This window comes from Cibotium barometz, chromosome 60 (genome assembly GCF_041138505.1).
Source record: "Cibotium barometz isolate CiBa-2024 chromosome 60, ASM4113850v1, whole genome shotgun sequence".
NCBI classification, from domain to species: domain Eukaryota; kingdom Viridiplantae; phylum Streptophyta; class Polypodiopsida; order Cyatheales; family Cibotiaceae; genus Cibotium; species Cibotium barometz.
The window spans coordinates 28,460,081-28,487,870 of record NC_141105.1 but is presented as its reverse complement, the minus strand read 5'-3'; the positions used below and the strand labels follow the sequence as shown (position 1 = coordinate 28,487,870).

At 42.1% G+C, this 27,790-nt stretch overlaps 1 protein-coding gene across 2 annotated transcripts; it reads left to right on the top strand.

Annotated features, from left to right (window-relative positions):
• The first annotated feature begins 5,226 nt into the window (after nt 1-5,226).
• Nucleotides 5,227-25,461, top strand: LOC147605208 (auxin transporter-like protein 4). 2 transcript variants are annotated; one of them, XM_086794422.1, is made up of 8 exons: nt 5,230-5,602; nt 6,032-6,217; nt 6,360-6,472; nt 6,783-6,966; nt 7,077-7,174; nt 7,342-7,549; nt 7,646-7,903; nt 25,237-25,459. In XM_086794422.1, exons 1-8 carry the CDS (start codon nt 5,360-5,362, stop codon nt 25,423-25,425), a joined length of 1,479 nt encoding a protein of 492 aa, XP_086650548.1. In that variant the 5' UTR covers nt 5,230-5,359; the 3' UTR covers nt 25,426-25,459. The 2 variants fall into 2 exon arrangements, with proteins under 2 accessions (XP_086650549.1, XP_086650548.1); XM_086794423.1 differs by lacking the exon at nt 7,646-7,903 and having other exon boundaries at nt 5,227-5,602; nt 25,237-25,461.
• The last annotated feature ends 2,329 nt before the right edge of the window (nt 25,462-27,790 follow it).

Here is a 27,790-nt window from a genome sequence, read left to right as displayed (position 1 = left end):
ATGGATTAGCCACCAGGTTATGAAGATGTGGGTCACCCTGATTTTATATGGCTTAAAACAGGCACTGAGAGCATGGCATGATAAGATAGCACAATATCTTATCATCATTGGCTTTCATGTGGAGATGATGCTGATTATTCACTCTATGTGTAGAATAGTGATAAGGGCCTTGTGGTCATCACAATCTATGTGGATGACTTAATTGTTGGGGGTGACAATGGAGAGGAAGTTGAGAGTGTGAAATGTCTCCTCAAGTAGAAATTTGACATGAAGGATTTGGGTGAGCTGAGATACTTTCTTGGCATTAAGGTTATTAGGACGGCCAAGGGCATATGGCTACCACAGAGATAGTATGCATTGGACATGCTATCCAAATATGGTATGGCTAGAATTTGTATGCCATTAAATTTAAATGACAAGTTGAGTGCAGTTGGTGAGATCTTGGAGAACCCCACTATGTACAGGAAGATAGTTGAGTGCCATTAGATTCAAATGGCAAGTTGAGCGCAATTGGTGAGATCTTGGAGAACCCCACTATATACAAGAAGATAGTGGGTAGATTGATCTAAGTGACGATCACCAACCAAGCCAGATTTGAACTATATAGTTCGATTGGAGAGTCAATTTATGCAAGTTCCTTTGAAGCCACATTTGGATAGTGTGAGGCATACATTGTGCTATGTGAAGTCCACACTAGACTATGGTCCCTTTTATGAGGCACTGGTATGAAGTTGCAGGTATTTGGATACACCAATGTAGATTGGGCTGGTAGTATCACATATAGGAGATCTACTAGTGGGTTTATGTTCTCCTTTGGGAGTAGTGCTATGATATGGAGCAATAAGAAGCAACCAACAATATCCTTGTCGAGTACGGAGGCAGAGTATAGAGGTGTTGCAATGGTAGCATGTCATGTCGCTTGGTTGTGCAAGCTACTTGGTGATTTGGGGCTACAAGTTGATAGGCAGGTTGTCATCTATTACAACAACCTTAGCAGTATAGAGTTGGCGAGGAACCCAATTTTTCATGCGCATACCAAACACATAGAGGTTTTCTATCACTTCATCAGAGAGAGGGTCTTAGAGCAAAAGACATTGATCTCATGTATGTTAGCATAGAGGGGCAAGTAGCTGACATTTTCACGAAAGCTCTAGGAGCAGAGAAGCTTCACAAATTTTGGACTATGCCTAGAGTCCTAGAGATGGAGTTGAGCTTGAGGGGGAGTGTTGAGATATCAAGCTCAACATGAGCTAACACTTATGATATGCCTGGGTGACCATTTTCGCGACTTACATCACTGGCGTGTTTGGTAGGATGCTGACATGATGGATCTTCGCTAGTGATTCTAGAATTGGACTATACCATCTACTAATCCACCACTGAGTTATGGCATACTTATCTTGCCAACTCACTCACTTAGCGTGTTCACATTATGGACCGCATGCACATAGTACTTTAGTACTTATGTTGTACTTTCCTTATCTCTTTTGTAGACCTCTTTTTGTTGAGAAGAAGAAGAACAAATTTTCAGCCTCTCATCTTGTGTGTTCTCTTCTAGGGTTTGTGTGAGTGTGTGTGTGCTTGTTGAGCTCAAGCCCTCTTCCTCCCTACATCTTTTCATATATATGTGTATGTGTGTGTGTGTGTGTGTATGTACGTATGTGTGTGTGTGTGTGTGTGTGTGTGTATACGTATATATATACATGTATATAAATTTATATGTGTATGTGTATATATACATATACATGTATAAGTAAACAAATGTATAAAGATAAATGTGTATGTGTGTGTGCATGTGCATAGGCGCACACGTATGTGTGTGTGCATATGCACGCGTAGAGAGAGAGAGAGAGAGAGAGAGAGAGAGAGAGAGAGATTGGTAGGTCAAGTGGACCATCTTATGACTCTTCTTGTCCTAACAAAATAATGTAGCTATCACCATTAGCTGTGGGAATAAATATGAGAAAATATATGTACTAGAAGCCTCAAGAGATCTTAGGGTGGTCACTTTATAAAAGCCCATACAACCATGTGCGAGCAAACATGTATTAAAATACCCATATTTTTATATTTTTTAAAATGTTTATGTCCCTCTTGTATGTATACATGTTTAGATTTTAAATTTCAAGCACACTTATGGAAATTTTACATATACATAAACTAAATTGAACAATTATTTATTTAATCCCCTCGTACATGTATACATAGCTATGTATACATCAAGTAATTTCTCAATTACACGATTACCTGTACATTAACTATGTATACATCATGTAATTCCTCAATTTACATATTAAATTAAACAACTATTTATTTAATCCCCTCCTACATGTATACATCATGTAATTCCTCAATTAAAAAAACACCCCTCCCTTAACTGTTAGGCTATGTTACATATACATAAAGTGAAATTACTCGAATGTTCTAGTTAGCATGTGTCTACACGTATAATTTTAAAATTGTGTAAAAATTTGTGAATTTTAAAAAATACTTATGTTCTGACTAGATGGAAGCTACATACCAATGTAGACAAAATGTTCAAAAATCCTTTTGTCCCTAATTGATGGAAGCTTTATAGTAATTTTTAATATACATGTAGACAAAAATTTTATTGTATATCATACCATGTTTTTTTGGAGGTATCCCAAAAAGAAAAGAACTTTGTGCAAAAGTTGCCTAAACGAGAATGATGCAAAACTATATTTTTTTGCTTTTTTATACTTAATGTTTTTTAATATAACTACTATCTTGTGTTGAGATTATTTCCCTAAAAGAAATCACTTTGAAATCTTATAGTTAAATAGAAATTGATTTTTTACAAAAGTCTCTAAAAGCCACAAAAATGTTTTTTCTCATAAGACGAGTGTTAAACAATAATAACTATGATCATTTCAAAAATAGATGTAAAAAATGCCAAAAAGAGGATACTAAAGTATGAAATGCCAATAGGGCATTTGTTTTATGTAGTAAGGACACAAAAATAGCCAAGTTAAGAAGAGTTTTTATGGAAGACTTTTGATTTTGCTTATTGTAGATATACTTAAAAGCCTTTACAATTGTAAATTGTATTTAAAAACATAATTTTTTAAATCTCAAGTTGGAATGGTTAAACATTTTAACTCTCAGTTTTATGAGGTGCCATCTATGTACTAATAATAAAGGTAGGTAAAATTAAGAAATGAAAGACAGACGCATGTTACTACATTTATTAAGTGGACCTAACAAAAACCTTAACAATGATAAGTCTTTTTGGAATACATCCATAGTAGGTAAACATGATTCAAACATGGCTTCTTGGTGGGTTTATAGAAGGTGCACATTCACAACGTTATCGAGAACTTATACAAGTGTGGACCGGTCATTTTTGTATGATCAATAGAAAAATCTTGAAGCTCGTTAGGTTTGATGGACAAAGAAGTGTGTGCATGCAAACTATGCCAAAATTACTTGAAAGTTTTCTCTAAAATTTATTACAAATTGATGTAGAAAAGATTGTGAGATGTAATGCACAAAGTAGTACATCTCATGTCCTCTATATTTAATTTAATTATCTAAATAAGGGTTAATTTGAAAAAAAGTAGTATTTCTCATGTCCTCTGTATTTTTTATTGAGTTGTCTAAAAAGGGTTAATTTACGAAATGAAAGCAATGTGTGTGTGTGTGTGTGTGTGTGTGTGTGCTAATTCGAAAAAAAAAGTAGTACATCTCATGTCCTTTGTATTTTAATTTAGTTGTCTAAAAAGGGTTAATTTACAAAATGAAAGTAATGTGTGTGTTTTTGTAAATTGTAATCAGTATAACATATATAATGGGTAAGATTTTTGCATCAAACCTTTAAGCTTACAAGAAGAATCTAAGTAGGAAATCATATGGAGGCCCCAAGAGCCACCATTGATTTAAAAGATATGTAAAGCCTCTAGGAAGCATCACAATATAATCGCTTTCCAAGAAAAAAATTTTGAGTGGGATTTTTCAAGTGGCCTTAGGTAGGGGGCCATTGAATTAGCTTGTAAAGACATATGAGATTAGACACACATTTGAAATGTAGTATGATTGGGGTGTTGGTGATATGGATTCAAAAGCCCAATAGGGTATTTAATCATTAAGAAGTGGTTTTTTGTTAGGTCCATTGAAGAATAAATCTACTTCTAACTTCATAAATGATTTCTATCTTTTTATCTAATGAATGTTATCTATTTTTTAATCCATGGTAATGAATGCTTGCAACATGTGTATCCCTCCACCTTCTTTGTCTTTGCCTCTCTCTCTCTCTCTCTCTCTCTCTCTCTCACACACACACACACACACACACACACACACACACATGCGTACGTGCACATGCACATGCACATGCACACGCGCATATACACGCACGCATACACACACATGTGCACACGCATGCACACACGCACATGCACATGCACATGCACACATGTGCACACACACGCACACACACACATGTGCACACACACACGCACACACACACACACGTGCACACACACGCACACACGCACACACACATGCACACGCACATACACACGCACACGCGCACACACACACACACACACACATGCACACTCACATGCACATGCACACACACACACACGCACATCCATATTCTATCATAATAGATTTTTGTGACATTTTTGAATGGACATGCTACATAGAGCCATGAGGTCCTAATTGACATTGATGAATGAATTTGTCTTTATGGAACTTTTTGTATTGAAGGGGTTTGATGAAAATTCGAAATGAACTTTAGTTAGCTTGAAGCTACAGAAGTCCGCCCCATCTGTCGGTGGAATACAATTGAAGAAGGGAAATCTTTTGGCAAGAAGCAATACTAGCTTTTATGAAAGTGAAATCCTAGTGAAATCAAACAAGAAGTAGACAAGAAGTTGAATTCATGGTTCAACCACACATATCATTAGGTGGAAATGAAGAACAACTAATTGGGTTGTGAGAATGCTACAAGATATGGAATCAATCCATCACACACACGCGCTCTCTCTCTCTCTCTCTCTCTCATTCTCATGAACACATCGACCATAGGGATGACTTCTTACATGTGTAAGCCATAGCATTCCAATTAGCATGATTGGAATGCGGGGTAGATTTTTATAAGAGGCCCATACTCTTGGACTTACTTCATCCGGAGGGTTCATCCTTTTGGTGAGCGTGCACTTGCCAAGTGCTTAAGTGGGTCATCCTTTTAGTGCCCCTGTCTCTCTCTCTCTCTCTTTCTCCAAGGGTGCTACCTTTATTGAGGGATTAATGTTTGGTGTTCATGTTCTTCTTGGTTACACCGGCAGCGTTCAAGTAGAAAGAAGTACCCTTATACTTGTTCCTCAAAGCGCAAATGGGCGGCGAGCAGGCCAGTACACCATCCCCCATGGCTACTGATGCTGGAGGTCTAGACACAGGCAGCGTGGGAAACCATGCTAGTGATCCCATCTCTGTTGTTGCAGTCCACAATTCGAAGGAAACTGCAGAAGGACACGCAAATGATCTTAATGTTCGGAGTTGCAGAGCTCTATTGAAGTCATGTTTATGGCATGGGGGATCTGTTTACGATGCTTGGCTTAACGCTGTGGCAGCGCAGGTTACTTCTCTTTAATTCTCCTTAATCGGATCAACTGTAATCAACCAATTCGAATTTCGGATCAGAAGTTTTGGCTGGCATAGTTAAACAGCTATTAATGTGGTCGGTGAAGCATCAGCAAGTACATTAGTTTAGTGATAATTGGAGTTTTTTAAAAGTTAATGTTTAATTGATGTGATCGGATTAGTGCTAATTGAACGTGTTAACCTTGCGTATTAGGGTGAAATCTTCTAGGTTAGATTCCATGGCTGGAGGTGTTAAACTAGGGCTAGGTGGGAGCTGCTAATGGCTTGGTGAAAGTCCATTATTATTAGTGGTAAATTTGAGTTGCTTAGGTGGGATTTGTAAGGTGTAAAGCTGTGTTAATTATGAGAGGAAGTTGATTAAGGAGGTGTGCTTGATAATAAGCGTGTGCGTGTGTGTGGTCAGGTGGGATCTGTAATATTAACGCTGCCCTACACGTTCTCTCAAGTGGGATATGGGTTCGGCATTGCGTTTCAAATGCTTTACGGTGCTTTCGGTTGCTGGACGGTCTATTTGCTGAGCTGGCTCTACATGGAAGTCGTTGATCGCACCAGGCACGAGGGGCTTCTCCATAAGAAACACATCCTCCAGGTTCTTACCTCCTCCTCCTCCTTCTCCAATTCTTCTTCTTCTTTGCGTTCCTCTGTTTATTTAACGTTTCGTTTTTTCGACTTTCGTGATCAAGTTGTTTCTTTTTTTTCTTTCTTTCTTTTTTTTTTTTTGGTTTGGGCAGTACCATGAAGTAATCGGGATCATGGGTGGCAAAGTGTTGGGCCGAATGACCCTCGTGTTCAACATGACCGCATTATTCTTTGCATGCGTACTCCAATTAATTGCGTGCTCTAGGTGGAAAAAACACCCCCTCTGTCGCTCTCTCTCTCTTCTCTTTCTCTCTCACACACACACACACGAAACTAGGGGATCCTAGATTCAACGGAACAAGTCATATAGACGGAAGATTTTCGATCCCCTAAAAACAATCACGGGAAAGTCTCGTAATGGTAGAGTTTTTCAACATTTTTAAATCTGTTTTTTCAAAAGGTTCGTGGAATACACCCAAAAATTGGGGGAGGGGGACAAGATGATGATGATTATCTGGCATTTTTGATGATATCGTGTTTGGTTATATTATGTGGCGTTCACGCGTGGCGGTCAGTGACGTGTACTACATGAACGCCAGCTGGAACAAGAGGCAGTGGCTGTACGTGTTTGGAGCAGTGGCGCTGCCAACTGTGATGCTGCCGTCTATCCACAATTTTCGCATCGTGTCGATGTTTGGCATCCTGACAACGACGCTCACCTCCGCCTACATGACGGCGGCTGCCCTCCGCGACGGCCAGGTATGAAAGGCCTTCTGCTCTTCTTGTCAGACGGATAACTGCAGAATATATTTCGTTCACTCAAAATTCATTTACCCTGTTTTTACCCTTTCCATTTTATTTTTCCCAAGATCCCACGTGTCACGCATCAAGGTCCCAAGAGCTTGGTACAATTCTTCTCAGGCGCCACAAACGTCTTGTTTGCTTTTGGCAGCCACGGATTGTGCGTGTAAGTGCCTCCCTTACTCAACATGCACATAGCATGCATGCATGCATATGCCATAATCCCATTTATAGTTATTTGCGAGAGTTATAGGAATTCCTTAATTAATTTTTGGCCTTTAATAAAGATTGATTTAGAATCAAAGCCTTGATGAGTGGTACTAATTACTGCAGGGAGATCATGGAAGCCATGTGGCAACCGAGGAAGTACAAATACTCCTATTTCTGTGCGGTCCTGTACACATACCTGCTCACCATCCCGGACTCCATTGCAGTTTATTGGGCCTACGGGGACACATTGCTCACAAAATCAAACGCCTTTGCGGTCCTCCCATCCTCCACGATGAAGAACGTCTCCATTATTGCGATGATAATGCACCAAGTACGCTGCTCTGCAAACTTAAAACTCTTCTATACTGTTAATATATATATATGTTTCGTATACAAATCAAGGAAGAGTAATTTGGTCCCATCACAGTATGTTGCGTTCATGCTCAACGTCAACCCGCTCTTCCTAGCGTGGGAGAAGATAACGGGCGTCCACTACACCAAGTACTTTCTGTTGAAGGCACTGGCGAGGGTGCCCGTGGTGCTGGCCATCTGGTTGGTGGCCCTGGCCATCCCTTTCTTTGGGCCTATTAACTCTGTGATGGGGGCCTTGCTCATCTCCTTTTCCGTCTACATCATACCTAGCGTCACCTTTGTGAGAGCTTACTGGTCACAACAAGCAAGAAAGGTTAGCTTCTCAATCCATGCGTGTGTTTGAAGGGTTCAATAGGTATTGTATTTACATCAAAAAGTTCCGTGGTGTGTGTGTGCTGCGCGAGTGGGTAGGGGGGAAGATGTGTAGCTTGAGTCTTGGTGAACTCTGAGCAATAGTGAGGTTAAGACAATAATAACCTATGCTTCACTTATATAGTGCCCACACTACTGCTATACATAATCAAACTATTATAAATAGCAAGTACACATGGTTTTATTAATAATAACCTTAGCCACCCATATTATCCTACTTCCTCTTAGGGCTCCCCTAAGCTTATCGAATTAGGCTTGCATTAATCCCAAGGATTAGTACTAGGTACATAACATGTTTCCCCTCCTCAAATGTTTCCACTATTGGAAACAAAATCTGCCTAAGAAAGAAATCAAGAAACCTATGTTGTACACTACCAATTGTCTCCCAAGTCAAGTCTTGGAACATAAAACAAGTCCTTAACCTCAACAAACTCTCGAGGTGTCACAATGCTATCTTGAGCTCCAAGTATTTCTTTCAATCTACTGATATGAAAGATTGGTCGGTAGGGGAAACTCAAACTACATGAAAAACTGGTCACATCAGTAGGGGAAACTCAAATGGATTCCATAATCTAGTTCACCATGCCTACTCTTTCCACTCATAATTTGCCATAGGAACTGACTTAAATAGCAGCCATCGTTCCTACAACTATCTCACTTGGCTCTGATACCAAGTGTTACAACCCCATGGATCTCCTAAACACAAACCACGAGTGATTCGTACAAACCTCCTAAAAGGGGTGTCGGCTAACTCACCTCCCAATCATAAGTCCTATGCTTCGAACCAACCCCGAGCTAGGGACTAAGGTTTGACTCCCACTTATCCATGCCAGTCCTTCGGCATGCCAATCTATGCTCTACCACACGTGTAGCCAGAGTCTTGGTCGAACTTTGACCTATATATATATATATATATATATATATATATATATATATATATATATATATATATATATATATATACCTAGATGAATCTAGGAACATACCCAAATTCACCTTATAAGAAAGTGCAATTTATTACCTCATGGTAGTCATCCACAAGACAATAAACCATCAACTCCATCATGCATAGTATGGACTAGTGCCCATTGCTATTAATAACCAAACTATTATATATAGCCAATACACATGGATTTATTACTTTTTCCTAATCCTAGGGCTCCCCTAACCCTAGCCACTCGTATTAGCCTACTTTCCCCTAATCCTAGGGCTCCCCTAACCCTACCAAATTAGGCCACTAATCTTGAGAATTAGTACTAGGTACGTAACATTTGAGCATCTTGGATGTCGACATGGATGGTGGCCAGTTGTGGCCATATGGCTTAAGATGGATTGGATAGGTTAAATTGCACACAACCAAAAAGGCTACATATAAGTGTAGGTTAATATTCCCATATCTCACTACTCTAAGGGTTGAGGGAGATCTTGGCACTATCCTTGCGTTGTGGGACCCAAATGGGTGCCTAAATGATCCAAAATGGATCTAAAAGTGTACCAAGATATATATTATCATGTTTAGTCTATTATTACCCTAATTGGGTGATGTGGTCAATTGGGTCTAGTTGCATAGCGTAAAGTGCCCATCACAAGAAAACCTAGCACTCTATAGATGGGTAGCGTGCAACTTCTTGATTAGCTACCATACATTTGCTTTCATTTTATATGCAACCCTAGATTCATAATGTGTATGACCAAAGTTTTCAACATAATTAAATCTCCCATCAACTAAAGCACATGCATGGGAAGCACTTAATCCATTATAATCATTATTTTGCAAAAATAAGCACTCTATAGATGGGTGGCGTGCAACTTCTTGATTAGCTACCATACATTTGCTTTCATTTTATATGCAACCCTAGATTCATAATGTGTATGACTAGAGTTTTCAACATAATTAAATCTCCCATCAACTAAAGCACATGCATGGGAAGCACTTAATCCATTATAATCATCATTTTGCAAAAATAATTTTAGGATAAAAAGTTCTTGTTTTGTGGATATTGTCTTGCAAAGTTTGTAGTTTCCTACCCCATGACCTATCAAAGTATAGTGTAGGTTTCTTTTGTTCAAACACAACATATACAAGATAGGGATGTGTAACATGTAGCAAAATTATGTGTAGATGTAGAATCTTGTCACACAAAGTCTCAAACTGCCCTCTATATCTTGAGTTTCATGAGTCTTTAGCAATCCACTTTATCACTTCACACTTTAAGAGATGAGAGAGAGAGAAATAGAGATTTGTACACCTTATTGGGTCCCAAATTACCCACTAAAGGGCCACCTCCTATTGCTAGGAGTTGCTTTTATTACTTTGAAGAGAATGACTATATGACTGACTTTGGGGTTGTAGATAAGCCAAACACAAGACCTTCGGAAGACCAAGAGAGTCAAGCTGACTGCACACTGTTGTAGAAGCACCAACGATGTCTAATCTTGATGCCAAGGGGTTGTAGTAGGAAGGTTGCAAGACTGAGATTCAGAGAGATGGTTGAATTAGGATTGTTTCTATGGCCGCGAATATGCAAATTGATGACTGAATATGCGGTGTTTTCCTTCACCTGAGAGGATGGAGAATAACAATAATGAATGAATGCTAATTTTTGATGTGAAGCTGAGAAACATTGTAGGACTGAAGCGCTTCTTTCACAAGGCTGATGCTGATGCGTTTCTCTAATGGTGGCTGAAGACCGGTATGCTTGAAAACGATGATGAATACTGAGATAAAGCAATCGCTTGCTATTTATATGAGTGCATATGGGTTGGTCGGCTAGCTACAAAGCCAATCGGCTAAGATAAATATGCTACACAACTTATTATAATATGATATATTCTGAATAATGGTGATAATGATGATAAGTTGGCCGATTGGATATTACTTTTGGATAAATGGATAATAATATTGGATAAAATATTCTAAGGCCTACACAATGGATTATATGCTTATGCAATGCCATGAATGTTTTCTAATGCAAACCCTAAGGCTTCTACTAACTTCTACATGCATGAATGATTCTCTTCAAGTGGGTTAAGGGACTTGACTGATTGACTGATTGACTGACAATGCTCTAAGGCTGACAGAAGACCTACATAGCTCGTGCCTGACATATCCCGGACTAGGGCTTACAATGGGGCTACGACATACAACAAAATCATCTCCTAAAGGGTCCTACTACTGTACAATGATGCACTAATGATGAGCCATCTTGTCACCATGCGCTACAGTGCAGAGTGCATGTGACATTCCCTTCTGCTTAGCTTGGCGGCAGGTACATGGCTTCCAAGTAGTCTGCCCCAACAATTGGGGGTACTCTTGAAAGTACTCCTCATCTAGCCAAAAAACTTCGTGGTTGGGTACCTCGATCTCGAAACATCATGTGGAGCTAACGGAGTCTTCAATCGGAACCATGCTTCCAACAATGAAGAAGGATCTACTCATGCTCAATAACTTCTGCCTTCGTTAACCACATTTGGCTGTTGTTCATCTGAAACATCAAAAACTTCTGATTCAACATATGGTTTTAGCCAAGGAACAGTGGGCAGTTGGCATCGTCTTAAGCCACTTAAGTACTTGGTTGTCTGTTTTGACTGTGAAAACCTATCCATAAAGAAAAGGCTTCCAATATTTGTGCACTGTGGTGATCACACCTAAAAGCTCTCTGTCATAAACTGAATAATTCCTTTCAGGCAACATCTAACTTTCGACTGTAGTAGGCCAGGGGTCTATTATCCTACTAAAGAACAGTTAGCTATATTACTGGCATCGGTAATGACCTCAAAAGGTTCATCCCAAGATGCTAACTTCAGAATAGGTGCTTCTGAGGCCACTTTCTAAAGTGCACGGAATGTATCAAGCACCTTGCATGTAATTGTGACTTTTTGTCGACGGGTTTTCACCCCCTTGAGCAAGTCTGTGAGAGGTGCCTACAAGGTTGGAAAACTAGTGAACATGCGAACTGTAGGCTTGGCGAAGATCTACAAATGAACAGATCTCTTGGGAAGTATTTGAATTAGTATAATATACAAGGTTTTAAACAACACAATTTCCTAAGCTATATATGTGCACATTGCACATCTGTGTTCCTTGTTATAGGTAATAACTCTAGTTTTTATACATCTTGAAGTTCATCTTATCGGCAGTTCTGTTCTCCTTCCACGTGGCTGCCACATGCTAGCAATAATTATTGAGATATCGAGCTTAACTAGTGCTACGGTAGACATTAATGACCTGCGTGGGTGACAACTTCCGCACTTATGCCACTTGCATGGTTGGTGAGATTATGGTTGATATGCCGCCAGTGGATGACAGGCTGTGTGAAAGCCACTTTGGAGTACTAGAGTTATGGCATAGTTATAGTGCCATCTCATATAGTCGGGTTCACACCGACCACTTTATATGTTGTTGTAGGAAAGTACTTTCTCTCTATATATACTCTCTTATCTTTTAGTTATATGGTTGTAGAGAAGAGAAGAAGATAGAAGAAAATTCAGCCATCCATCTCTCTCTTATGTCTTGCACTCTCTTGTGTGTCTGTGTTTACTTGCAAGGAACTCAAGCTCTCTCTCTCTCTCTCTCGTTCCCCCATATTCTCTTTATGGTATCAGAGCTCCGGTTCGTATGAGAGCTAAGGAGGCAAGCAAGAGGCAAGAACAAGTAAGCAAAGAAGCGGTACATGGGTAAGAGCATCATCGTCTCCTTCCCTTATTGGTTTAGGTACAACACTCCTCGATAGCTCCGAGAGCTACACATCTCCGATTGAGGAGTTGTCTTCGTAGGCTTGGAGGTGCCTGTGTGGTACATAGTACTTTGTACTCTGATTTTGCAGCCAAAATCGTGTTTCGGGTACATCTCGGTCTCCGTTCTATCACTACAAGTTATTTTTTACAGTTTCGGGAAGTTCTAGTTGAGAACTATCCCTGATCAAAATCTGGTTGTTGTAGTGCAGCAGTGCATTTTGACAGTGTTTACACATGTATTATTGAAATTGGGTGTATGTACATGTACTTTGGTCAGATCCGATGACCTACAGGTTGTGTTGAAGTACCACTACAGTAGTCAGAGAAGATACTACTGTGTTACAAGTTACATACAAAAATTGTATGTTGTAGTTTTGGATTGTTGTTTTACAAGAGAACATGTCTGACGACACGAAATCAATCAGATTGTCAGCGAGAAGTTGGACAATAATAACTTCCATGCTTGGAAGTTCAGAATGACCAATTTCTTGATGGGTAAAGGATTTTGGGACTATTTGAAAGGAGACAATGAGGAGACTATCTGAAAGGAGACAATGAGATGCCTCTTGAGATGTCTAAAGAGAATGCCACTCCAACAGATATAAAGACATTCAAGGATTGGAATCAAGGTGCAAGGAAATTCATGTATTGGCTTTCAATTAGTGTCATAGACATGAGGATAGGACACATACATGATGCCACACTCCAGCAGTTGCGTAGCAGAATCTAGTGCAGATGTTCCATACCAACACAAAGGCAAGGAAATTGTAGCTAAAGCAAGAGCTACATATTGTGGAAAAGAAAAGCATGTTTATCAATGAATATGCTTTAAAGATTAAGGGCATTGTTGAATCCCTTGGGTCCATCAATGTATCGGGGTGGAAGATGATGATTTGGTAAGTGTCTATTTGAATGAGCTTGGCAACAAGTACAAGCCATTCAAGACCTCCATTGCAGTCAGGGAAAAAATTCAAGTCACTAGGTGAGGACTCTTCTTCACAAAAAGCAAGAACAAACCTTTTACTCTTACTTCAGGTAGAGACATAGGTAAGAGGTCATGGTCGAGGCCAAGGTGGTTATCGATAAGGAAATTAGAATTCTGGACAACAAAACAGTCTAATGATTCGCAACAACAACAATCATACATAGGTGGAAGAGGCCAATCTAGAGGCAGGGGAAGCCAAAGAGGTCGACATGGTTGGCAAAGAAATCAGAATGGGAATAGCATAGAGTGCTATTATTCTGGCAAATTAGGGCACATGGCAAAGGATTGCTATAATGCCTAAGGAAAAGAAGGCAATTGGATGTAAGTGGGTGTATAAAGTCAAGCATAACACTGATGGTTCATTGAGTAGGTATAAGGCAAGATTGGTGGCCAAAGGCTATGCGTAGACTTATGGCATCGACTATGAAGAGACATTCAACCCGGTTGCGAGAATGGCAACAGTGAGAGTTGTAATTACTATCGCTGCAGTCCTTTACATCAAATGGATGTAAAGAATGCCTTCTTGCATGGTGATTTGTAAGAAGAAGTTTACATGATGCAACCACCAGGTTATAAGAGTGATGCACACCTAGATTTTGTGTGCAAGTTACACGAAGCCTTGTATGGCTTAAAGCAAGCACCCAGAGCATGGTCAAACAAGATTGTGTAGTATCTTGTTACCATTGGATTTTAGATATCCAATATAGATTTTTCACTTTATGTGAAAAAGACAGATAGAAGGATCACACTATTAGTCATCTATGTGGATGACTTGATTATTAATAGTGATGTTGACATACATGATGTCAGGAGGCTTTTGAAGCAAAAGTATAAGATGAAGGATTTGGGTGAGCTGCGATATTTCTTGGTCATAGAGGTGGTGAGATCACCTCATGGCATTTTATTATTGTTGCAGAGGCAATATGGCTTGAACATGTTGTCCAAGTATGGTATGACAGGTTGTAAGCCTATTTCAGTGTGCCACTAGAGCAGAACACAAAGCTTCTTGCCGATACAGGTGAGCTTTTGGAGGACCCCACTACATACAGGCGCATAGTGGGTGGCTTGATCTACATGACCATTACTAGGCCAAACTTGAGCTGTGCTGTTGGACTTGTGAGTCAGTTTATGTAGACCCCTAGGAAGCCACACTTGGATGCGACTAGACGGATTCTCACAGGTACATAAAGTCCACAGTTGATTATGGACTTTTCTATATAAAGTTCGTATACAGATACAGCTACATGGATACACAGATGCTGATTGGGCTAATAGTGTTGTATAGACAGGAGATCTACCAGTGGTTTTATATTCTCATTTGGAAGTGCTGCTATGAGTTGGAGCAGTAAGAAGTAGTTTCCTTATCGAGTACAGAGGTAGAGTACAAGGGTGCTACTATGGTAGTAGCTTGTGAGGTAGGTTGGTTTCAGAAGCTACTTGTTGATATGGGTGAGCCTGTGGGGATAGGGCGATTGTAATTTATTGTGATATCATGAGTAGCATACAACTGGCCAGTAACCCAATATACCATGCTAGAACAAAGCAAATTGAGGTGCACTATCACTTTGTGAGAGAGAAGGTTCTAGCAGCAGCAGGTGATGTAGATCTGGTATATGTCAGCACATAGAGGATCAAGTGGTTGACATCTTCACGAAGGCATTAGGCATAGAAAAGTTCCATAGGTTTAGGAGCTTACTTGGAGTGTAGTGTGTGGAGTTGAGCTCGAGGGGGAGTGTTGAGATATCAAGCTCAACTAGTGCCGGCTGACATTGATGACCCGCCTGGGTGTCAGCTTCCGCACTTATGCCACTGGCATAGCTAGTGAGATTATGGTCAATATGCCGCCAGTGGATAACAAGCTATGTGAGCCACTTTTGAGTACTAGAGTTATGGCATAGTTATAACGCCAGCTCATATAGTCGGGTTCACACTATAGACCAACGACTTTGTACTAGAGTTATGGCATAGTTATAACGCCAGCTCATATAGTCGGGTTCACACTATAGACCAACGACTTTGTATCTTGTTGTAGGAGAGTACTTTCCCTTTATGTATGTACTCTTATCTTTTAGTTATATGGTTGTAGAGAAGAGAAGAAGATAGAAGAAAATCTAGCCATCCATCTCTCTCTTGTGTCTTGCACTCTCTCTTGTGTGTGTGTGTGTTTTCTTGCAACAAGGAACTCAAGCTCTCTCTCCCCCACATTCTCTTTAATAATCCCACATGTGCATATGATGGTTCTTGACCATGATATATAAGGGCCATAAGCCCATGGCCCTTCCTAAACCTCCACCTTTTGGTGGTGTGCATGGGTTCGATGAGGGAAGGGGGTCCCAACCATGTCTAAGGCTGCTTACATGCATATTTCTGCTCTGTTGCTCTTGAGCGTTGTGATGACTGTGACCATGCTTTAATTATAATATGGTATCAGAGCGAGTGGTTGCTACTCCCTCACCCCTACTATGTTGCCACTCTGCTTGCCTACAGTTAATACGAGTCGAAAAGAAAAAGGGGCCATGTCGACATCTGACATCATAAGTAGCAATGTAAGCCTAACTAATCTAGCACATCCATCATAATTGTCATCACAATTAGCAATCGAACAGATGGTATGCCTATGTCATAAGCGAGAAAAAGGGCTTCAACCATATTGGACGTAAGGGGTGTCATGTGCATGATTAATGCCATGTACCTTCTCAGGTGCTGATTTAGAGGAGGCAACCAGATAAAGACTATGAACCAGATAGGAGCACAAGAGGACAAAGGTGGATTCAGAGCAAGGCCTGGAGGAGCTTCATGACCATGTGTTAGGAGCCAGGACAAGGGGTCGGTTGAACCAGAGGAAGGCAGGAGCCGGCGCATCAAAATGTAAAAAGGAAAAGTAACAGGTCGGGCAGCGCTGAAGTGGTTTTAGAGAATGTGTACCAGTTGGCCAAGCATTTAAGAGGCCCTATAAAAGGGACCATGTAGGCTGCCTAGGGCTATAGCAAAGTACCCTTTTTGTACTATATAAATATACTGAGTTCCCAGCATCTCTCTCTCTCTCTACTCTCTCTCTATATCTGCGTTTTGCATTCAGATGGTTTCCAAGAGTATTTAGGGCTGAAAGAAGACTCCCAGAGCTTCCGCGCGTTACATTGGTATCAGAGCATCAGGCTCAGCAAAGCTACACACACTGATTCAGTCCCATATGATGGTGTACCGGTCCAAGGTACAGGAAAGTACACGGATACGAAGCCCAAGGCAAGGAACACAGAATCAAGGAGAGCTCCCAGGAGGTTTGTTGGTGGTGTTCCACAGAGCTAGAGGGGATGGCAATCCTGTGAGCCAGATAGGTTCTCGGGCAACGGTCCCAAGGGAGGATTACACTCCAAGGGAGGATTACACTCCAAGGGGTGATGTGAGTGCCAGACTCATTTCTCAGGAATGAAGACCAAGACAGTGTTCAGAGTCAGGGCAGGAATGGATTGTGGATTAGATGGAACAGATGCATAGATCTTCGTATGAGACAGAGTGGTTTGGAGATCGGGCTGGGCTTTCAGAGAAAAGGGTTGCCAGGGATGGATGGATGAAAGAGGGACTTTGGGAAAGGATTGGGATGATGACAGTCATCCAAGAGCAGATTGGAATCCCGTCCCAAGTTTAGCAGAGGGGGATGTCATGTGCATGATCAATGCCATGTACCTTCTCAGGTGTTGATTCAGAGGAGGCAGCCAGATAAAGACTATGAACCAGATAGGAGCACAAGCGGACAAAGGTGGATTCAGAGCAAGGCCTGGAGGAGCTTCATGACCATGCGTTAGGAGCCAAGACGAGGGGTCAGCTGAACCAGCACTGGTCGACTGAACCAAAGGAAGGCAAGAGCCGGTGCATCAAAATGCAAAAAGGAAAAGCAACAAGTCGGGCAGCGCTGAAGTGGTTTTAGAGAATGTGTACTGGCCGACCAGTTGGCCAAGCATTTAAGAGGCCCTATAAAAGGGACCATGTGCTCATTGTTAAGACCATTCAACCCTCTAGGGGTTTGGGTTAGTAGGAGTCCCATAGGGGGATAGAATTTTGGGTGTTATCACCTTTTTATGAAGGTAGCCTAGGGTGTAGCAAAGTACCCTTTTTGTGAAGGTAGCCTAGGGCTGTAGCAAAGTACCCTTTTGTACTATATAAATATACTGAATTTCTAGCATCTCTCTCTCTCTCTCTCTCTCTCTCTCTACTCTCTCTCTATATCTACGTTTTGCATCAGATGGTTTCCAGGAGTGTTTAGGGCTGAAAGAAGACTCCCAGAGCTTCCGCGCATTACACTGGTATCGGAGCATCAAGCTCAACAAAGCTAAACACCGATTCAGTCCCATATGATGCTGTACCGGTCCAAGGTACAGAAAAGTACACGGATACGAAGCCCAAGGCAAGGAACACAGAATCGGGAAGAGCTCCCAGGAGGTTTGTTGGTGGTGTTCCACAGAGCCAGAGGGGATGGCAGTCCTGTGAGCCAGATAGGTTCTCAGGCAACGGTCCCAAGGGAGGATTACCCTCCAAGGGGTGATGTGAGAGTGCCAGACTCATTTCTCAGGAATGAAGACCAAGACAGTGTTCAGAGTCAGGGCAGAAATGGATTGTGGACTAGATGGAACACAGATGCATAGATCTTCGTATGAGACAGAGTGGTTTGGAGATTAGGCCAGGCTTTCAGAGAAAAGGGTTGCCAGGGACATGGATGGATGACAGAGGGACTTCGGGAAAGGATTGGGATGATGACAGTCCAAGAGCAGGTTGGAATCCCGTCTCATCAAGTTTAGCATCAAGTTTAGCAGAGGGGGATGTCATGTGCATGATCAATGCCATGTACCTTCTCAGGTGCTGATTCAGAGGAGGCAACCAGATAAAGACTATGAACCAGATGGGAGCACAAGAGGACAAAGGTGGATTCAGAGCAAGGCCTAGAGGAGCTTCATGACCATGCGTTAGGAGCCAAGACAAGGGGTCGGCTGAACCAGCATTGGTTGGCTGAACCAGAGGAAGGTAGGAGCTGGCGCATCAAAATGCAAAAAGTGAGAGGCAATAGGTCGGGCAGCGTTGAAGTGGTTTTAGAGAATGTGTACTGGCCGACTAGCAGTCGGCCAGTTGGCCAAGCATTTAAGAGGCCCTATAAAAGGGACCATGTGCTCATTGTTAAGACCATTAAACCCTATAGGGGTTTGGGTCAGTAGGAGTCCCATAGGGGGACATAATTTTGGGTGTTATCACCTTTTTATAAAGGCAGCCTAGGGCTGTAGCAAAGTATCCTTTTTGTACTATATAAATATACTGAATTTCCAGCATCTCTCTCTCTCTCTCTACTCTCTCTCTATATCTGCATTTTGCATTTAGATGGTTTCCAGGAGTGTTTAGGGCTGAAAGAAGACTCCCAGAGCTTCCGCGCGTTACATTGGTATCAGAGCATCAGGCTCAGCAAAGCTACACACACTGATTCAGTCCCATATGATGGTGTACCGGTCCAAGGTACAGGAAAGTACACGGATACGAAGCCCAAGGCAAGGAACACAGAATCAAGAAGAGCTCCCAGGAGGTTTGTTGGTGGTGTTCCACAGAGCTAGAGGGGATGGCAGTCCTGTGAGCCAGAGGGGATGGCAGTCCTGTGAGCCAGATAGGTTCTCGGGCAATGGTCCCAAGGGAGGATTACACTCCAGGGGGTGATTACACTCCAAGGGAGGATTACACTCCAAGGGGTGATGTGAGTGCCAGACTCATTTCTCAGGAATGAAGACCAAGACAGTGTTCAGAGTCAAGGCAGGAATGGATTGTGGACTAGATGGAACAGATGCATAGATCTTCGTATGAGACAGAGTGGTTTGGAGATCGGGCCGGGCTTTCAGAGAAAAGGGTTGCCAGGGATGGATGGATGACAGAGGGACTTCGGGAAAGGATTGGGATGATGACAGTCATCCAAGAGCAGGTTGGAATCCCGTCATCAAGTTTAGCAGAGGGGGATGTCATGTGCATGATCAATGCCATGTACCTTCTCAGGTGCTGATTCAGAGGAGGCAGCCAGATAAAGACTATGAACCAGATAGGAGCACAAGCGGACAAAGGTGGATTCAGAGCAAGGCCTGGAGGAGCTTCATGACCATGCGTTAGGAGCCAGGACAAGGGGTCAGCTGAACCAGCACTGGTCGGCTGAACCAGAGGAAGGTAGGAGCCGGTGCATCGAAATGCAAAAAGGAAAAGCAACAAGTCGGGCAGCGTTGAAGTGGTTTTAGAGAATGTGTACTGGCCGACCAGTTGGCCAAGCATTTAAGAGGCCCTATAAAAGGGACCATGTGCTCATTGTTAAGACCATTCAACCCTCTAGGGGTTTGGGTTAGTAGGAGTCCCATAGGGGGATAGAATTTCGGGCGTTATCACCTTTTTATGAAGGTAGCCTAGGGTGTAGCAAAGTACCCTTTTTGTGAAGGCAGCCTAGGGCTGTAGCAAAGTACCCTTTTTGTACTATATAAATATACTGAATTTCTAGCATCTCTCTCTCTCTCTACTCTCTCTCTATATCTACGTTTTGCATCAGATGGTTTCCAGGAGTGTTTAGGGCTGAAAGAAGACTCCTAGAGCCTCCGCGCATTACATTGGTATCGGAGCATCAAGCTCAGCAAAGCTAAACACCGATTCAGTCCCATAAGATGGTGTACCGGTCCAAGGTACAGGAAAGTACACGGATACGAAGCCCAAGGCAAGGAACACAGAATCGGGAAGAGCTCCCAGGAGGTTTGTTGGTGGTGTTCCACAGAGCCAGAGGGGATGGCAGTCCTGTGAGCCAGATAGGTTCTCGGGCAACGGTCCCAAGGGAGGATTACCCTCCAAGGGGTGATGTGAGAGTGCCAGACTCATTTCTCAGGAATGAAGACCAAGACAGTGTTTAGAGTCAGGGCAGGAATGGATTGTGGACTAGATGGAACAGATGCATAGATCTTCGTATGAGACAGAGTGGTTTGGAGATCAGGCTAGGCTTTCAGAGAAAAGGGTTGCCAGGGACATGGATGGATGACAGAGGGACTTCGGGAAAGGATTGGGATGATGACAGTCCAAGAGCATGTTGGAATCCCGTCTCATCAAGTTTAGGATCTAGTTTAGCAGAGGGGGATGTCATGTGCATGATCAATGCCATGTACCTTCTCAGGTGCTAATTCAGAGGAGGCAGCCAGATAAAGACTATGAACCAGATGGGAGCACAAGAGGACAAAGGTGGATTCAGAGCAAGGCCTAGAGGAGCTTCATGACCATGCATTAGGAGCCAAGACAAGGGGTCGGCTGAACCAGCACTGGTTAGCTGAACCAGAGGAAGGTAGGAGCCGGCGCATCAAAATGCAAAAAGTAAGAGGCAATAGGTCGGGCAGCGCTGAAGTGGTTTTAGAGAATGTGTACTGGCTGACTAGCAGTCGGCCAGTTGGCCAAGCATTTAAGAGGCCCTATAAAAGGGATCATGTGCTCATTGTTAAGACCATTAAACCCTATAGGGGTTTGGGTCAGTAGGAGTCCCATAGGGGGACATAATTTTGGGTGTTATCACCTTTTTATAAAGGCAGCCTAGGGCTGTAGCAAAGTACCCTTTTTGTACTATATAAATATACTGAATTCCGAGCATCTCTCTCTCTCTCTCTACTCTCTCTCTATATCTGCGTTTTTGCATTCAGATGGTTTCCAAGAGTGTTTAGGGCTGAAAGAAGACTCCCAGAGCTTCCGCGCGTTACATTGGTATCAGAGCATCAGGCTCAGCAAAGCTACACACACTGATTTAGTCCCATATGATGGTGTACCGGTCCAAGGTACAGGAAAGTACATGGATACGAAGCCCAAGGCAAGGAACATAGAATCAAGAAGAGCTCCCAGGAGGTTTGTTGGTGGTGTTCCACAGAGCCAGAGGGGATGGCAGTCCTGTGAGCCAGATAGGTTCTCGGGCAACGGTCCCAAGGGAGGATGACACTCCAAGGGGTGATTACACTCCAAGGGAGGATTACACTCCAAGGGGTGATGTAAGTGCCAGACTCATTTCTCAGGAATGAAGACCAAGACAGTGTTCAAAGTCAGGGCAGGAATGGATTGTGGACTAGATGGAACAGATGCATAGATCTTCGTATGAGACAGAGTGGTTTGGAGATCGGGCCGGGCTTTCAGAGAAAAGGGTTGCCAGGGATGGATGGATGACAGAGGGACTTCGGGAAAGGATTGGGATGATGACAGTCATCCAAGAGCAGGTTGGAATCCCGTCATCAAGTTTAGTAGAGGGGGATGTCATGTGCATGATCAATGCCATGTACCTTCTCAGGTGCTGATTCAGAGGAGGCAGCCAGATAAAGACTATAAACCAGATAGGAGCACAAGCGGACAAAGGTGGATTCAGAGCAAGGCCTGGAGGAGCTTCATGACCATGCGTTAGGAGCCAAGACGAGGGGTCAGCTGAACCAGCACTGGTCGGGTGAACCAGAGGAATGCAGGAGCCGGTGCATCAAAATGCAAAAAGGAAAAGCAACAAGTCGGGCAGCGTTGAAGTGGTTTTAGAGAATGTGTACTGGCCGACCAGTTGGCCAAGCATTTAAGAGGCCCTATAAAAGGGACCATGTGCTCATTGTTAAGACCATTCAACCCTCTAGGGGTTTGGGTTAGTAGGAGTCCCATAGGGGGATAGAATTTTGGGTGTTATCACCTTTTTATGAAGGTAGCCTAGGGCTGTAGCAAAGTACCCTTTTTGTGAAGGCAGCCTAGGGTTGTAGCAAAGAACCCTTTTTGTACTATATAAATATACTGAATTTCTAGCATCTCTCTCTCTCTCTCTCTCTCTCTCTCTCTCTCTCTCTCTCTCTCTCTCTCTCTCTCTCTCTCTCTCTCTCTCTCGCTCTCTCTCTCTACTCTCTCTCTATATCTACGTTTTGCATCAGATGGTTTCCAAGAGTGTTTAGGGTTGAAAGAAGACTCCCAGAGCTTCCGCGCATTACACTGGTATCGGAGCATCAAGCTCAGCAAAGCTAAACACCGATTCAGTCCCTTATGATGGTGTACTGGTCCAAGGTACATGAAAGTACACAGATACGAAGCCCAAGGCAAGGAACACAGAATCAGGAAGAGCTCCTAGGAGGTTTGTTGGTGGTGTTCCACAGAGCCAGAGGGGATGGCAGTCCTGTGAGCCAGATAGGTTCTCGGGCAACGGTCCCAAGGGAGGATTACCCTCCAAGGGGTGATGTGAGAGTGCCAGACTCATTTCTCAGGAATGAAGACCAAGACAGTGTTCAGAGTCAGGGCAGGAATGGATTGTGGACTAGATGGAACAAATGCATAGATCTTCGTATGAGACAGAGTGGTTTGGAGATCAGGCCAGGCTTTCAGAGAAAAGGGTTGCCAGGGACATGGATGGATGACAGAGGGACTTCAGGAAAGGATTGGGATGATGACAGTCCAAGAGCAGGTTGGAATCCCGTCTCATCAAGTTTAGCAGAGGGGGATGTCATGTGCATGATCAATGCCATGTACCTTCTCAGGTGCTGATTCAGAGGAGGCAGCTAGATAAAGACTATGAACCAGATGGGAGCACAAGAGGACAAAGGTGGATTCAGAGCAAGGCCTAGAGGAGCTTCATGACCATGCGTTAGGAGCCAAGACAAGGGGTCGGCTGAACCAGCACTGGTTGGCTGAACCAGAGGAAGGTAGGAGCCGGCGCATCAAAATGCAAAAAGTAAGAGGCAATAGGTCGGGCAATGCTGAAGTGGTTTTAGAGAATGTGTACTGGCCGACTAGCAGTCGGCCAGTTGGCCAAGCATTTAAGAGGCCCTATAAAAGGGATCATGTGCTCATTGTTAAGACCATTAAACCCTATAGGGGTTTGGGTCAGTAGGAGTCCCATAGGGGGACATAATTTTGGGTGTTATCACCTTTTTATAAAGGTAGCCTAGGGCTGTAGCAAAGTACTCTTTTTGTACTATATAAATATACTAAATTTCTAGCATGTCTCTCTCTCTCTCTACTCTCTCTCTATATCTGCATTTTTGCATTCAGATGGTTTCCAAGAGTGTTTAGGGCTGAAAGAAGACTCCCAGAGCTTCCACACGTTACATTGGTATCAGAGCATTAGGCTCAGCAAAGCTACAGACACTGATTCAATCCCATATGATGGTGTACCGGTCCAAGGTACAGGAAAGTACACGGATACGAAGCCCAAGGCAAGGAACACAGAATCAAGAAGAGCTCCCAGGAGGTTTGTTGGTGGTGTTCCACAGAGCTAGAGGGGATGGCAGTCCTGTGAGCCAGATAAGTTCTCGGGCAATGGTCCCAAGGGAGGATTACCCTCCAAGGGGTTATGTGAGAGTGCCAGATTCATTTCTCAGGAATGAAGACCAAGACAGTGTTCATAGGCAGGGCAGGAATGGATTGTAGACTAGATGGAACAGATGCATAGATCTTCATATGAGACAGAGTGGTTTGGAGATCGGGCCGAGCTTTCAGAGAAAAGGGTTGCCAAGGATGGATGGATGACAGAGGGACTTCGGGAAAGGATTGGGATGATGACAGTCATCCAAGAGCAGGTTGGAATCCCGTTTCATCAAGTTTAGCAGAGGGGGATGTCATGTGCATGATCAATGCCATGTACCTTCTCAGGTGCATGATCAATGCCAGATAAAGACTATGAACCAGATAGGAGCACAAGAGGACAAAGGTGGATTCAGAGCAAGGCCTGGCAGGAGCCGGCACATCAAAATGCAAAAAGGAAAAGCAATAGGTCAGGTAGCGCTGAAGTGGTTTTAGAGAATGTGTACTGGCCGACTAGCAGTCGGCCAGTTGGCCAAGCATTTAAGAGGCCCTATAAAAGGGACCATGTGCTCATTGTTAAGACCATTCAACCCTCTAGGGGTTTGGGTCAGTAGGAGTCCCATAGGGGGACAGAATTTTGGGTGTCATCACCTTTTTATGAAGGCAGCCTAGGGCTGTAGCAAAGTACCCTTTTTGTACTATATAAATATACTGAATTTCTAGCATCTCTCTCTCTCTCTCTCTCTCTCTCTCTCTCTATATATATATATATATATATATATATATATATATATATATATATATATATATATATATATATATCTGCATTTTTCATCAGATGGTTTCTTGGAGTGTTTAGGGCTGAAAGAAGACTCCCAGAGCTTCCGCGCGTTACAAGGGGATTGTTGGCGGTTTCGTCCTACACATATGATGGTTCTTGACCCCTATACGTGTTTTGCTGCTATACTGCTCTTGAGCGCTAACCATGGCCATGCTTCAATTCTAATATATCTAATAAGAGACATTTCAAGTTTAAAGAGAGAGATTCATTTAAGGTTAAGACAATTTATCATGGCTAAAAATCTAATGGATTTTTATCTTACTATATGTTTATGTTCCTTGTTATAGATAATAACTCTAGTTTTTGTACATCTTGAAGTTTATCTAATAAGAGACATTTCTAGTCTAAAGAGAGAGATTCATTTTAAGCTTAAGAAAATATATCATGGCTAAAAATCTAATGGATGTTTGGCTATATATATTTTCAGGATTCAAAATTGCAACCTACAAAGCTCTTTGGTAGTTGGAGAAATATGTTTATCATAAATGCTTTAGTAGCATGTTGGGTTTTAGTTGTTGGATTTGGATTTGGAGGATGGGCAAGTTTGACCAACTTTGTTAAACAAATAAACACATTTGGCCTCTTTGACAAATGCTACCAATGTGCTAAAAGTTAATGCATACTTTATTATCATTCAAGAAAAAATGTTCTTGCATCAGTTTTGTGTGGCCTTTAACTGCATGTTAAGTTTATTTATGTGAAATCCTTCGTGTGTGTGTGTGTGTGTGTGTGTGTGTGTGTTCCACTATAAATGGTGGATAACTCATGCTTGACCGCAATCCTTAGTTGAAAGAGGGAGTATCTTAATAAACACTTAGCATTCTTTGTGGGAATTACACGTCGAGAGGGAATGGATGATGAAGAGGAGGAGGAGGAGGCATGAAGGGAATTTTTTTGGTTGTGGGCATTTTTCATTATATTTTCTTTGTTCCACTTGCTCTTTGTGGGAAGATTATCCTAAAAAGGTGTGGCTTATGGGATTTAAAAATGGCTACAAATGTGTTTTTAAATGTATAATGGGTAGGGAATGGGTACCCATATGATGAAGGTATAAGGGTACCCAAAAGATGACGGTATACACCTAGCTGGGTCACCCTCATTGCTCTCTATTCCTATTTTTTGTCATGTATCTAGGTCGGTGCAAACTTGGCTAATTATTAATGAACATCCCTTTTTTTGAATTGTCTCCCTATCCCTATGAACATGTGATGTACCTTCATGCCTTCATGCATTGGACTTCTTGCACAGCTGCACTTTGGACAACACAAGCCTCTTGTAGTGGTGTTGGTGTACTCTTAGCTATTGCTCAATATTGATAAGACTTCTAGACTAGGTCCTTCACCTAGATGCCTACTACCAATCATGTAAGAATATAAGCATGTAACTATGTTGTTTTTCACTTTATTATAAAATAATTTGCCGTATCTGACATGCATGCATCATACAATGTGACTATGACATGTATCCCTCCCTAGCGAGCTAGCTTTCATGCATCCTATTTACCACCTTGGTTCTTGGAGTGCAAGATTCTTTAATTGGACTTTTAATGACCTGAGAAAATAATAAGAGTAAAAATAAGATATATTATATTACTAATTAATGCTTAATGATCTAAACCCCAATTATTAGAATAGTGTTTAAGCTTACCACAGACAAGATTTTCTTTCCTAATGTGCTATCCTCACTTCTCACCAACACAACCTACTATATAGTGCTGGTAGACTATTTGTATCTTTAATTTATCCTCCTCTCCACCAACTTCTTATCATCACAACAAGAGCATCTACCTTTGTCTTGCATGTCTTCCACTTTTCACACATGGATAGATGCTCTTGTTGTAAATCATTTTTATGTTTCTTTACTATTTGTATCTTTAATTGCTCCTCCAGGATTTCCCCCCTTACATAAAATCCCAAAACATTGTGACCACTATCCTAACCCATTTGAGCCTTTATGCCCACTATGACACCCTATTTTCAGCATGTCTATCCCCTCTATCTCTGCCATCCCCAATTACATTATCTATGTCATTTGCGTGTATTCTACCATCTCTAATTACATTAGCTATGTCATTTGTGTGTATTCCTTCTTCCGTCTCTCATGCCGCTTTGTCTCCGTTTCCCTTCTCCCATGACTCTCTTAGCTTAGGAAATAACCCACCATAATAACTTTATACCTTAGCTTAGGGGTAGCTTAGGAATATGATTCCAATAGTCACAAGTGTTGTTCTAATTCTCAAAGCCGATAACTATATATCTATTAACAAGTGCTCATGTTAAGCTTGTTTGAAAGTATGGAAAATAATCAAGAAGGAGAGCTTTGAGTCTACTTTTTTATTTTTTATATTGTCTGTGCAATGTCATATTTGTCTACAAAATGTGTAAGCAAACTGTTCATTGTTTAATTCTGTAATAATATTTACTATTAAATCTTCTTTGGCGATCTTGATGCGTTCCCTACCTATGCTCTAGTTTCATCCTCTAAATCATTATGTATGTGCTGCATGGAGTTGGCATGTGTGGATTCTCTACCCTTTCTTGTTAAGTGTCAGATCATTCGTTGTCTGTTAAGTCCTCCTTACATTCGCCTTTGCTCTCATTTAGACCAAGATGGTGTTCGTTGCTCTGTTTTGCATGTTGACATGTTTTCTCTTTGTGAAGAGGTTCCCTCCGCACACCGCTATTTTGCTTACCTACCTATGGCATCTAGTTGATTGTGTCGGAGTAAACACATTTCATGGGTCTTTGTGTCTGGGTATTCTCGAGCGTTTACGATTTTTCCAATTCAAGCCTATTTTAGCACTCCTTAGGGGTTATCCGATCACGTTTCCCACTCATGCTCAATTTGATGTGTAAAACCTTCTTTTTCCCGCCAACGAGCGTGGTAATGATTGTTATTAGCCACTTGCAAATTTTCAGATCATCCGCGCTGATGTTGGACCGGAAACAACGTTATGATGCTCATCTAGAGCGTCATCAACG